General features: G+C 36.4%; 2 protein-coding genes across 12 annotated transcripts in view; one reads left to right on the forward strand and one right to left on the reverse strand.

Annotated features, from left to right (window-relative positions):
* LOC128671190 (uncharacterized) overlaps positions 1 to 14,060 on the reverse strand; it is a 476,937-nt gene that overhangs the window by 2,101 nt on the left and 460,776 nt on the right. Inside the window, exon 1 of one of the 6 annotated variants that reach the window (XM_053747478.1) lies at positions 5,879 to 6,015. The exons of 3 other annotated variants lie outside the window; for them this stretch is intronic. Coding sequence is in view for 2 of the 3 variants with exons in the window: in XM_053747476.1 (XP_053603451.1) it covers positions 670 to 1,165 (496 nt within the window). In the remaining variant the exon portion in view is untranslated. Of the gene's footprint in view, positions 1 to 669; positions 1,524 to 5,878; positions 6,016 to 14,060 lie in introns of those variants that run through there. 2 more of the 6 variants (XM_053747482.2, XM_053747476.1) reach the window with 2 other exon arrangements.
* Hibch (3-hydroxyisobutyryl-CoA hydrolase) lies at positions 10 to 8,733 on the forward strand. Of its 6 annotated transcripts, none has more exons than XM_053747483.1 (5): positions 10 to 32; positions 4,001 to 4,541; positions 5,229 to 5,503; positions 5,896 to 6,037; positions 6,796 to 8,733. In XM_053747483.1, exons 1-5 carry the CDS (start codon positions 30 to 32, stop codon positions 6,945 to 6,947), a joined length of 1,113 nt encoding a protein of 370 aa, XP_053603458.1. In that variant the 5' UTR covers positions 10 to 29; the 3' UTR covers positions 6,948 to 8,733. The 6 variants fall into 6 exon arrangements, with proteins under 6 accessions (XP_053603458.1, XP_053603463.1, XP_053603460.1 ...); XM_053747488.2 differs by lacking the exon at positions 10 to 32 and adding an exon at positions 2,390 to 2,499; XM_053747485.1 differs by lacking the exon at positions 10 to 32 and adding an exon at positions 3,226 to 3,369.

Below are 14,060 nucleotides of genomic sequence, written 5' to 3' on the forward strand. Positions count from 1 at the left end.
AAATAAACAACTGAATATCGCTGCGGCAAATGGCAGGTAAAACATAATGATTCTCTGATTATAAATTAACAAATTTGGTTTTAATTCAAAAGACATAATACTTATAAACACGTAATACTTCCATCGAACAATAATGAATATAGAAATGTGACAATGTTTAGCATGTTCGCATATTGTTATACATAAACATTTTGGCAAAAATTTAACCTACCTAGAAATTGTTTCTCCATGGAAGTAATATTATGTAGGTACCTATGGGTAAGAGTTTTTTAATCAAATATCGAAATACGTCGTCGAATGAAAGTTCAAGACGTGGTCTCCAGAGTCGCGACATTAAAATGGAATTGGGCTGGGCACCTGGCTAGAAGGAATGATGGAAGGTGGAGTAAAGCTGTATCTGAGTGGTACCCCAGAACTGGAAAACGGAGCGTAGGACATCCGGCAGCTAGATGGGTCGATGATGTAAAGAAAATTGCTGGCAACAACTGAATGGGGATGGACCAGGACAGAGATGGTTAGCGGAGACCTATTCCCAGCAGTGGGTCACGAAGGGCTGCAGATGATGATGATGAATCAAATATCAAAGACTTTTCTATTTATAATTGGCATATTGTAACAATTAAGTAGTTGCTATTGTTGCTATTAAAAATGCTGTGGAGTGGACTCTACCTTTATCATACAAACATTGCATGAGTCCATCCAAGCCGTAGGAAATAAGAGCGAAACTGCATATAAAACAGTACACCATAGAATGTCTTCGAGACTTCTTGATCATCTGCATTTCCATATCTGGATTATTGTAGTGCTTCTTTAGCTCTATAACCATAGTGTTGGTCAAAGCGCTAATTTTTTCTTGATGAAACGCCAAAATAATACCAAAGCTACCGAGAAAGGGGTGGGAGAAACCGAACAATTGGCGGTCAGTTTGCTGTTTCTCTGACAAATTGTTTTGGGTAATAAAACCAATTAATTCGAATGCGACGAAAAATAAACAAGCAGCGTTTAAAATTTTTGATGCGGTGTCGTGATATTTTATGATCACTGTAGGCAGATCAAAATCGTTGTTCCAGTAATTTGGCCAACCAACTAAGTATAGATATTTGTGGACATATCGAAAGTACTCAGAAGTTTTGCAGCTTTTTACTTGTGGTTTGGCTACGTCCATTTTTATTTTGGTGAAATGTATTTTCGGTCAGAAGGGAAAGCGAATACTGATAAAATAGTGAAAACAAGTATGTCGTGTTAGATAATTACGGTCGTGGAAAAGTGATTGTTATATATTAAATTGCCGTAATAATTGTCCAGTTGTAATTGTTGGTTTATGCGATTGCTTCCGTAGTCCAGTGGCATAGTATAATAATGAGTACAAATAATGCAAATTCGCACCTATTGCCGGTGCATAGAGTTCCATGCAGGCAGGGTAACTTGACGTGCGATCAACTGTACTATCCCGTGGTTATATATTTCTCTTAAAGACTAACTTACGGAGCACGTGTCACTCTGGAAGAAGACGCTAAGTAGGAACTAACTCATTTCTGGTTTAGTTCTTATATTGTGGCCTATAGGTGACTAGCCTGTTTTCTTGATCTTTTAAAGGGAATGGGCACAGGTAGTCCTTGTATCAACTATGAAATTATTAGATTTATAGTGGGTATATAAGTTCTATAAATAAATACCTTTAACAACAAATCCGTGCATTAAACCATCTATACCATAAAACACAAGGGCAGATCCCACGATAACACAGTACGCTATCGAATGTCGACGGGCTTTCTTGATCATTTCTTCTTCAATATCATAGTCATTGTAGCACTTCTTGAGCTCTATAGTTAGGCTGTAAGTCAGAGCTCTAATGTTTTTCTGATATAAAGCCAAGATTAATCCGTAACTACCCAAAAATACGTGAGAGAAACTAAATAGTATACGATCACTTTTCTGCTTCTGCGTTAAATTGTTTTGCGTGAAAAATCCCGTCAGTTCTATGCCCACTAAGAAGAAGGAACATATATTTAAAAATGTTGATATGTTCACATGATATTTTAAAATTATGGTAGGTAGGTCTGGCTGCGTTGTCCAGTAATTCGGCCATCCAACTAAGTGTACATATTTGAAGACGAGTTTGAAATATTTAGCTGTTTTGCAGGTTTCAGTACTCGATTTAGCCACATTGTCGATGTCCATTTTAATTTCAATATAGTGAATTCTTCAAAAGATGCTCGTCTTGTGAGCTATCGCAGAATGTAAATAGATATAGGTATTTCATTCAGTCACCTACGTGGTTACCAAATTCGTTTCAATTAACTCCTACGCAATAAAATGTATTTCTAACTGATTACATAATCATAAAAAATAATGGTTTAGACTTATACATAATTTAATATTGCATTAGCAGTTACAGTTACTACTAAGCCGGCACCCGGCCCATTTGATGGAAAGCGGTCACCACAGCCTGTGGACTACGTCTAGCAACACTAGGGTGTCACATGCACATACACACAGGTACTGTGGGACATCTTACGTGAATGTCATATAAATTTGCTCTTTATCTATCTATTCATAAATATTTCAAAAAAACAAATAATAAACTAATTTAAGGGCAGAGGAAATTTGATTTTATGAGCTGATATGAGAGATTATATGGATTAAGGTCCAGGAGAACGATTTGAAAAGCGCACCTTCTACTAAGTACATAGGTCCCAGTCTAGAACTTAATTATAATAATGGGAAACCCTTTAATTGTTAGCAAGACAATTAACCTGTAACTATAGATAACTACTGCAATTACATCATTTCATAATTTTCTATTCAAAATTACTTTATTACTGCGTAACAGAACTGGTTATTATTATATTCCACTATTATTTTATAATTACATTAATTAAATACTTAGTTACCTATGTATATATACCTTGTAATTATAAAATAAGTAGGTAGGTATTCTGTACGAGAAAAAGTTAGCATCTCAGTCATCTAGGTAACATTATAAGTACTTTTTTGTTGTCCGTGCAGTTAAATTATATATCGGTCATTAATTTTAAATTTGCCTGAACCGGAAGAACCTAAGGACTATTCTCGAATGAAGCTTGGATCGGACCGTTTACGGTGGGATTATTTGCGACACAGTAGTTTATTATTCACTGGTTTGCTAGTGGTGCGGTTGTGAAAAACGATTTCTTCGACTGTACATAAACTGTCAAAGTCATGTGTCACATGGTTAAAACCTTGCATCCAAAATATTATCTACAATCCAACCAAAAGTCAAAGTTCCCAAGTTTTCGTCATTGGATTGCCGGTGGTTTAACTTGAATAATATAAATGTAATATAATATATAGGACATTACCAGTTGATGTTTTTATACTATCTTAAAAGTAATTTGTTATCTATTTTTTACATACAGTTACAAGCTTAAATAGGTATATAAAACATCAGTACCTAAAGTGTATTTCGCCGTTCGGTTACAGGGATTTTTTATTGTTTTGCCATATTTTTATTCTAAATAGTGTTGATAAGGACTTGTTGGCAGAGTTCAAACGTTCAAGGTAGTAACTAATTATGTAATGTTATAGAACGTCGTTATCTTTACAATCGAGTAGGAATTTTAAAGTTTAATTTTTAAGTCTTGCCCGCACTTGCAGCCAAATTGGTTATTAATTCACACATAACATTGTTTGAACACAATGCTAATTATATAAATTATTCATGGTCAAGTTTTTTACTTCCTCAATCTAACAACAACCTGAATGAATAGTCTCATTATTTGAAAGGTGTTAAACAATTAAATAGACAATTTTAGAGTATTACATATCTAAAACTGGATATTTCTCGTTTGTTTTATTATTCATATATTCGCCACGATGTGAAATATTCCAGCCTAAATTTTAAAAACATATTAAGACATATTAACATCTGCATAACTTGCTAACTCCAAACATGAAATTATATTGTCATTGTGTTATTTTCTTCACCATTTAATTAATACAATTTTTTTTTTGTTTACAGATGTTCAAATTAGGTATCAATACTAGCAGAAATATCTCAATAGTGTTTAAACGCACAATGTCCTCACAAGAACCTGATATTTTAACGGAAACACTGAACAATGCTGGTGTTTTGACGTTAAATCGTCCAAAAGCTTTGAATTCGTTAAACGAGTCTATGGTAACTAAGATATTAGCTCAGCTTAGAGAATGGGAGAAGAGCAAAACTATGGTTATAGTAAAGGGTGCAGGAGACAGGGCATTCTGTGCCGGAGGAGACGTAAAAGTGGCTATAGACAAAGTTAAAGGACCACAATTCTTTTACCCAGAATATAATTGTAATTATTTGATTGGGAAGTATAAGATTCCGTACATAGCCCTAATAGATGGTATCACCATGGGAGGAGGTATGGGTGTGTCTGTTCACGGAAGATACAGGGTAGCAACTGAGAGAACAGTAATTGCGATGCCTGAGACTAGAATAGGCTTGTTTCCAGATGTGGGTGGATCATACTTCCTGCCGAGGTTACAGGTGAATCTTGGGCTGTACTTAGGATTAACTGGTAAGTTAGATTTAAATATACTTAGCTACCTTCTCTATAACCTGACATAGAAAAAAAAATGATTAATAAAATGTTTTGATATGTGAGTTTAACTATACATTATATACTTTAATATTTGATTTGAAATATTGCTAGATAGATTTTGTTATCAATGTCACAAAAGTGATTATAAATTTTCTCTAATTCCAGTTTTTCAGTATTATTTTTGTTTTTTTGAACTAATAACATTAGAAAGATAAGATCTGATGAAAAGTTAACATTTGTTGCAATCACATGTCAAAGTAACAAAATACCTTATAATAATATAGTAATGAACTGTGAAAGTTTACAATTTCATGTTTATTATCTTCCATTAGACAATGTTTACTCAGCAATACACCATTGTCACAAGGGGCCAGATCCATAAACATTCTAGAGAAATGTATTAATGCAATGATAGAATAGAATTTCGTAATAAGGTAGGCATAGTTCTATCACGCGGCCGGTAACCTGATTGGTCAAGTCAACAAACGAGCGCGGTCCACGAATTAGAATGCTTATTTCAAATATTATTGCATATTTCTTCACAATCGAAATGACGAATAGAGTATATACCTCAATCGTAACTGACCTTTCACCCTCGGCGTAACTATAAACAAAGCCTTGTAAATACGATCTTGATGCATAAACTACTATTTTATGTTCCAGGTGACAGACTAAAAGGTAAAGACGTAGTAAAATCTGGGATAGCAACACATTTTGTATCGAGCAGTCGACTTTACGAGTTAGAGACACTTCTGTCTCGGTGCACCAACGACGTGGAGATCAGTGCTTTGCTCAATAAGTTCAATGAACCCCCGGAAGAGTTCACACTGGCTCCGAACATTAAGCACATCAACTACTGCTTCGCTGCCTCAACAGTTGAAGAGATTATTGAGAGACTGGAGAAGGTGAACAATGATTGGTCTCAGAAGACTATTCAGGTGTGTTTTGCATCATCGGAACTGTTTGAATTTGTATTTAATTAGTATCAAGTGCAAAAAACTCATCTTCATGAGTTTCGGGCATTTGTAGCTGTGACGATGCGAAGTTCGGGTTAAACAAAATTATCAATTTTCGTCTTTTTTCATAAATAAAACTGTTTATTTTACGAGTACAATAATAACGAAAACTATATTTGAGATCCTCGTAACAAGCCGCACATCTGTGTTTGGGTCATAGGATCACACCATCTTACCAGATTTCACCTGATTTGCTTCAGTAGATTCGGAGCAAATTGGCTATGTTAGACGTACTCAAGAATGATCCTATAAGGCTTCCGTTTTTCCATATATGTACGAAGAACCGTAGTAAAATACCTTAATAACATTTGTAGACGCTACACGAGATGTGCCCGGGCTCCCTGAAGATAACGCTGCGCGCGCTGCAGCGCGGCGCTCAGCTGTCGCTGGCGCACTGTCTGCGCATGGAATACCGCGTCGCCTGCTGGTCCACGAGGCACCACGACTTCCCGGAGGGTAACTATATGATACTAGCGTTTGCCCGTGGAATCACCCACGTGATTTCCCTATGGGAATAGTAATTTTTTCGTGATGAAAAGTACCCTATGTCCTACATCATAATTCAAACTATATGTATGGAAAATTTCAAGAATATTGGTTGAATAGATAGAACATGTAGAAGTAACAAACTTATTTTCACATTTATAATATTATTAAGGATAATATATAGTTGTGTGAGGAGCTCAATGGCGTAATAGTTGGTGCATTCGGCCTGCGATATTGGCGGTAAAGACACTCACAATGCATGGTAATTGAAATGATGGGTGACCAAAAAAGTATTATCACGAGCTCCTGCATGCCCAAGGCCCGGAAGGCCCATACACCTTATTCAACCATAAGAAAGGCCGGTGCCCCACCAGTGGGGACGTTTAAATGGCTTATGACGATGTTTTCTATAAAAAAAAGCCCGCTGCCTTGAAGACGAAAGAGTTATCGCGAAAAAAAATAATTATTAACGTCCCACTGCTAGCGCTTAGTAAAGACAGACTGCTTTCACGCGATAGTTGGTACGGAAGAAGCCCACCCCACTCGTTCAACGTATGCGCAACAGCTGTAACACAGATAATATCCGCGCGTCCCAACTACCACATGCTAAAAAATATTTCTTTTTTTTTTTACAGTAATTGTGTAATATTTTATAGCAAGTTCTATCAATCTAAACACTGTACGAAAGCACATTATATTATGTATTAAATTTACACGATTGTTTGCAGGCGTACGCGCACTGCTCATAGACAAAGACAACAACCCCCGCTGGACGCACAAGTCTGTCCGCGAAGTAGACGACGACTACGTCGAGCAATTCTTCAAGAAGTTGCCTCAGGACCAGGAGCTGAAGTTCTTTGACGAAGATTCCAAGTTGTAAGAACTCAAACCGTACTATATACTATACTGTCGGCAAACAGTGCCGAACTCTGGCAGTTTATTGATGGCATTCTTGCTGTAAAAAAAAGCTCACATAGAAACTACGCAATGTATCCGAGTTCGTCGATTCACACCTGTCTGTTCGGAGGGGCAATGTAGGGTCTAAAGAAGATGCACGTATTTTTTTTAACATGTTGATTACTAAAAATCAATTGTGTTTTACTAAACTATAAAAAATTCATACAAAATTTAATTTAATACTGGCGTTGGATCAATGATTTAGCAGGCTGCGGTCAATGTGAGAATTGAAAAGGAAAGCCGTACTGCTTCTCTTTCTTTTGTACAACTGCATCCCTTTTTGTTGTCCCTTAAATTGGAGCCTGTGTACATCCCACACCCTACTTGCTCCACTATTAATATTATAAATGCAATAGTTTGTGTGTGGCATAGATGGGATAGGATATATTTCTTGAGGATATCTCTGTTGTAAATTTACTTGCCGGATTAAATTGTAAATTTAGTAAACTGAGATTAATACCTTTATCCCGGAATTATTCTCACAAGAGCGAAGCCCCAGGGCGTAATTAGTGCAGTTAGTTTTATCGTATACAAGGCCTGATATAGGGAAGAGGGATAAGACCAAAACATACTTGTTAAGCGTTCATTAAGTTTTTTTTTTATGAATAAAAGCCAGTGCACAAGTATTGTACAGCACAATTGTGCGGACTGGCACAATTACATACAGAAAAGAGATCTTTGGTGATGATGTTTGCCATATAATAATTTCAAATTTCAAAAATAACGCATTTACATACTTTAATATTTTAGAAAGTAAGAGTATTCTGAAAATGTTATCGCCAACTTACCTTATGTGCCTTATTAATATTTTATTATTCACTTTGATTCTGAGTATGAGTTGCAGATCCAAATAAAGGAAAGTTTAATTCGGATTGTAGGATTAGGCCGAGTCACGAAAATCAAGGCTTTAGTACTTCTTTTGTATCTGCCAATGGCCCAATAGTAACAAGGAGAAAAAAAATACAATCATATAAGCCTCAATGTATAATTATATATATTATTTGATTGAAAACGATCATATTATTGTTTTCATTTTGCTAAAACTCATCATTTTGTGTTAACTTTGTATAAGCATACTTTGTTAACATATTGCTGCGTGGCCTAAAACACAAAAGATATATATATCAAGTCAGACAAATACTTTGTGTGCTCGTTAGTAAATATATGATAAGTGCAATAGTGCCATTTAATATAGAACACGCATTCGTTCGTTCAATGAACGAAATATGTGTATGTATAAGTAAATTGAGTGAGGTAATTTATGCATAGTAAAAAATGATTTTTAATCTAATCACGCGCATGGCGGCATTGGTGTTAGCATTTTAAAAACCGAATTCTATTATTAATTTATACAAGTCTGTGGAACTTCCCTATTAAGTTTTAAGTATAATTTTATATGTATTTTCTTTTTATAAGTAAAATAGCTTGTCTCTTGCACCAAAGTGCTTACATGAAGAATAATATAAGCGACTAGTTTTGGTTAAGTTATGGATAGGCAATATTTTGAAAGTTGTATCCAATTACGATATACAAATGTCGATTTTTAAGGAATTTACTTAAACTTGTTATACAAATCGAATTTTACATACATAGTTAGATATTTTTTGTATGAATTTTGCATGCCTTGTACGTTGAAACTTATGTATATACAAGTTAAACGATGTTTGTTGAAAGCTGTATAAATATATATGTTAGTTCTTTATATACAATATGTTTTATTTACTAGGTGGTCCCCGCAGCTTCGCCCGCGGTAATTGTATCGGTAGCGTTTTTCATACAAACTGTTCTCATCTTTGAGGGTAGAAATTTGAAAAAAGTTGTCTTATGTTTATGCGTATGAAGTCGGGTCTTATTAACTATAATGAATACTAAGTTTCATCAAAATCGGTTCACGGTTTAGCTGTGAAAGCGTGATAGACTTTCTAATATTATGTATAGATGTAGTGATTAATAGACTCTGATGACGTGGCTCGACTCCCAAAAAACTTGCATTATTATCAGTTTGGTTATGATATACTTACTATCTCAAAAAAAAAAACAATTATATTAACAAGTTTTACTTCATACTAACTACATAACTCCATATTGTCAAGAAAAGTAAAGTGTGTTTAATTTTTTATAGCACAGTGCGCAAACTACCATTTTTGCGCAAGTAGCGCATATCGTAGCCAAATATCGTGGACACCAGCAATCCCATGCGAGTTTCATTCCACAGGTTTCATTCCACGCAATCCCAGATCACGTTACCTCTACATGTATATGACGAAAAAGCAAGTATTTCTATTGATATACACAGGAACAACTGGTTTCCAAAGAAACCTCTTCCCATGTGAATACAAGACGTAACAGTTTTAGAAGCGCTTTCGGTCGTTTAGCTTTCGATAGCTAAGCACCTGTACCACTTAACCCGTTTGCAAAGCGCTGACTACTCGGCTCGATAACCTTCTACACGTCTGTAAGGTGGGCCACTTGCGATAATATCGACTATCGATAAAATGTATGTCACACTGTTTTCAGTGTTCAGTATACGTTGGTCAATTTATATCTTTTCTAGGGCACCGTTCCGTTTCTGAATAGATTACCCTGCATTTAAATCTAGGTACTATTTTACTCATGTACCATAATCTTAAAGTCTATCACTTTACTCCAAAATAAGATCGTGCGGCGAGTTCACGCATTTCAACCACGTGAGAAACTCGTGCATTCGCGGCTGCCTTGATGATTGATTATGTACGCTGACATTGCAGATAAACTGCAAGAATGCCGCTTTTGGAAACCACATTACGTATGTGTGTTATAAATGTTTGGCTATGCCGCTTCCGAAAGGATAAATCCAAGAAGTGCTGGCTTGATATCGTTAAGGATAATAGCGTCAAGGATAGAGAAGAAAAAGTAGAAAAGCTCACTGTTGGGTCCACAATCTCGGTGACTTGGTACATTATACGAATGAGACCGGTGAATAAATGACATCTTTATTTACTTAACTAAATAATAAATAAATAAATATATTAGGACAAATCACACAGATTGAGCTAGCCCCAAAGTAAGTTCGAGACTTGTGTTATGGGATACTAACTCAACGATACTATATTTTATAATAAATACATATATAGATAAACATCCAAGACCCGGGCTAATCAGAAAAATGTCGTTTTCCATCATGACCCGACCGGGGATCGAACCCGGGACCTCTCGGTTCAGAGGCAAGCACTTTACCACTGCGCCACCGAGGTCGTCTAACTCTAGCTTATATACTATTAAAATGAATATTATGACGTTGTTGCATCGACCCTGTAGTTACACGTTTCTCTTGGACGTGATGTGCTGACACAACGTTACATGAAAATGGGATTGGATAGATTATTTTATTTCCTCTAACACATCACGTCCAGGGTCGCAACACGGACCATGCACTCCGATGCTCAATCGCGGCGGAAGAACCAGGAGAAATGCTAAGATTAGAAAGACTTCACATCATCCGGTTTCAAATTATCGATAAGATCAAATTATCGTAACAGTGTCACGTCACTATGAGTTCAGACCACTCGCTGAAAGCGATACACCATTAAGCACGTATCGGCTCTCCACACCTTTTAGCGTGGTCTAGTGCCAGGGTCACTGGGGCAGGTGTCTTGCGTCATCGTGTACCTACGTCCTAAGTCGATATCTGTTGTTTCTAGTTAAGCTAACACAGATTTTTTAAATGGGTTTTCGGAAAATTTACAAGTTGGCATTTTAAACACCACTTAAATTGGGTCTTGTTTTGGAATGTCGAAAGTTCAAGTTTTTCAAGACCTAAAATTGAGATGTTATTTGTGTTTGTGAGTTACTTTTTTTATTAGGACAAATCACACAGATAGAGCTAGTCCCAAAGTAAGTTCGGGACTTGTGTTATGGGATACTATCTCAACGATACTATATTTTATAACAAATACATTATATAGATAAACATCCAAGACCCGGGCCAATCAGAAAAAGATCATTTTCCCTCATGACCCGACCGGGGCTCGAACCCGGGACCTCTCGGTTCCGTGACAAGAACTTTACCACTGCGCCACCGAGGTCGTCATAAAATATGAAATATTAATGAAAGTGCCCTCTATAGGCGCGGCGCCTGCTTTATGTCCACTGTATAATCAACCTGAGCCCAGAACAGCCTGCAGAATTCTTTAATCACCTCAGGGACAACCAACTTTCCAACTAAATCCTTACCTTTTAACTCGGCCGTTAGTTGGTCTCCCCTGGCGAGAGCGATGACTATAAAAACTGATTGCAACTGTTTACGACACCTGACCCGACACCTGCCGACTGCTCTCCGGAGACCACTCGAGGGGATGCTGTTTATTTACTTGTTTAAAGTCAAAGTCTGGTGGAAATTTAATGTTTTCTCGTAACGATTATAACACAAACGGGATTGCAGACTTGCAGAGGCCTATCTGAGAAGGAAAATTAATGTTTATTTATTAAGATACTATGTATCGGTAGCCCGCGGCTCCACCCACGGTAAAAAACGATTATGCTAGTATTCTATGTCAAACTAATACATTATACATTGATATAATCCTTTAGTCACATAAAGACCACTATATCAAATTGTACTATTATCAGAATGATCACAGCACCAAATTGTCAATTTCACCAAAATGCCAATTTATATCAAAATATCAACTTGAACGATAACTAGCGTCTCACCCCGGCTTCGCTCGGATAAAACCATAATAGAAAGTAGCCTATGTCACTCCTGAATATTTATCGCCTATCTCTGTGCCAATTTCATCAAAATTTACCCAGTAGTTTTTGAGTTTATTCATTGCAAACAAAAAACAAAAGTGGGTACAAATCTTTCCTCTTTACAATATCAGTGAGGATAACAGCGAGAACAAATGAGTGAGCGTGTGTCGGATGTGAGTGTGTATGATTGCTCCATTTTCACATAAAATAAGGACATGCTTAATATTAAAAAAAAACCTCACTTTTATAATATTAGTCTGGGCATGTATGTATGCTGATTTTAATAAAGAATGAAATTTAGTAAAAGTCGTTGGCATCTCTAGTTGACATCAAGCTTGCATTTAGTATGTATATTACGTACCTATGTAACAAGCAAAGGTCAGTTGATAAGACAGTGCAATATATACTAATATTTAGTTAATATTATTTTTTGTGTCTCCACCTATACAATTTTTTTAACTCTTAATATATAATATGCAGCAATTTCATGGTTCTATGAGTAATTTTAATTAAGTACCTATAATAATATTTATAAGTACCTATTTAAACAATGTGTTCAAAGCGCGAAAGTTTAGACAACGCTACAAATTTAATCTAAAATCATAATTCATAACAGATTATTATAATGTCCTCAAAAAGCCTGTCGAACCGTCCTAAAAGTGTCGCTAATCGGCTCAGACAGGTAGCATTGTGTCGGCCGGCGTATTTTAATTCGCAACTAATTTCAGCGCTTTCACTCAAAGCCGATTGGAGTTGATAATTACGCGACAAGCTGCCGAACTTCAGCCTGATTTACTTCGAATTTGACGTCAATTCCGAGCCGTTACGTTATGAATTTGTAATTCGTGACAGATTTTAAAGTTATTCGTTGACATTTAATTTTGGTAGCTAAATAAACAGTGTATATTTTGTGTTATATTTTTCTAATAGGCTGTATTTAGTTTAATTTAAAAACAAGCTTTTAATTAACGTTCGTACCTATCTATATATGTCGCTATGTTCCTATGTCACGGGTGGAATCTTGCAACTCAAGTTTGTACCAGATATCTTAACCAATTGAACTGAAATTTTGTACACACGTAAAGACTTATTGTTTTTGGCTTTACTTATTTATTTTTATTTACAATACTCAAAGGTTAATTTAAAAAAATTCATTCTCACATAGTCTAAAGAGTTTGTTCTAAAAATAAATTAAATTTTCTTTTATCATTCGAGTAGTATCGATACTATTATTTTGTACGAGTGGAGACGAAAATGTAGGAAAGCGGATCTGCGCTCCACGGCTGTGGAAAGAACTGGGAAAACTCTCAGGTGATGGAAATAGAGAGTCGATTCTCTCTTTCTGTGTTACTGCATTTAGATTTTGTAACATTAAAATGTGGAGAGAAATCATTATGGCTGAAGATAATTATGACGTTTATCAAACTCGTCAATATCCAAGTTAAACCCAAGTACTTAATACTTCTCCCCGTGGGCATAATGCTCTCAAGTTATCGACAAGGTATCGCCGCGTTAAGGCGGTCGGCAGATGCCGGAGCACGGACGTCTGCCGAGACGGAGGTATAAGGAGGGCCACTTGTCGATAGTTGTATTATCGAAATCGACAAAATCTGAAGGAAGAGAGGATTTATATCCTCTCTATTATCTAAACGTTTTCCTGGTTTCTTCCTCAGGCGTTAAGAGTCGGGGCACACGGTCTACTTTCTTACTTTTTCGTATCTTCAGTTCGCAAGGTCGCCGGCACCCCTAGTTCTCAGACCATTGGCACGCATATCATCTTTCACGATAGCAAGTCAAGTTATCTCCTTTGTTTTGACGACCTCGGTGGCGCAGTGGTAAAGTTCTTGCCACTGAACCGAGAGGTCCCAGGTTCGATCCCCGGTCGGGGGTCATGATGGAAAATGATCTTTTTCTGATATGTCCCGGGTCTTGGATGTTTATCTATATATGTATTTGTTATAAAATATAGTATCGTTGAGTTAGTATCCCATAACACAAGTCTCGAACTTACTTTGGGGCTAGCTCAATCTGTGTGATTTGTCCTAATATATTATTTATTTATTTATTATTGCAAAACTATAGCAGTTTTGGATGCCACGATAAACGCAATTTTGTGTGCACTGCATCAGTGCACACATAACTGCCCGTCTTACCCAGACTCGTGCACAAGTCTGTGTAAGATGAGTCAAGTTTCTGTTATCATTTCATGCTTTACTGCTCTGCTGCTATTGGCTTAAATAAGGTCTGTAATGTAGTATGGTCATGCAACAGTAATTGTAAATGTTATGACTAGCCGTTGCTCACA

The sequence above is a fragment of the Plodia interpunctella genome, chromosome 7 (assembly GCF_027563975.2).
Source record: "Plodia interpunctella isolate USDA-ARS_2022_Savannah chromosome 7, ilPloInte3.2, whole genome shotgun sequence".
Lineage (NCBI taxonomy): Eukaryota > Metazoa > Arthropoda > Insecta > Lepidoptera > Pyralidae > Plodia > Plodia interpunctella.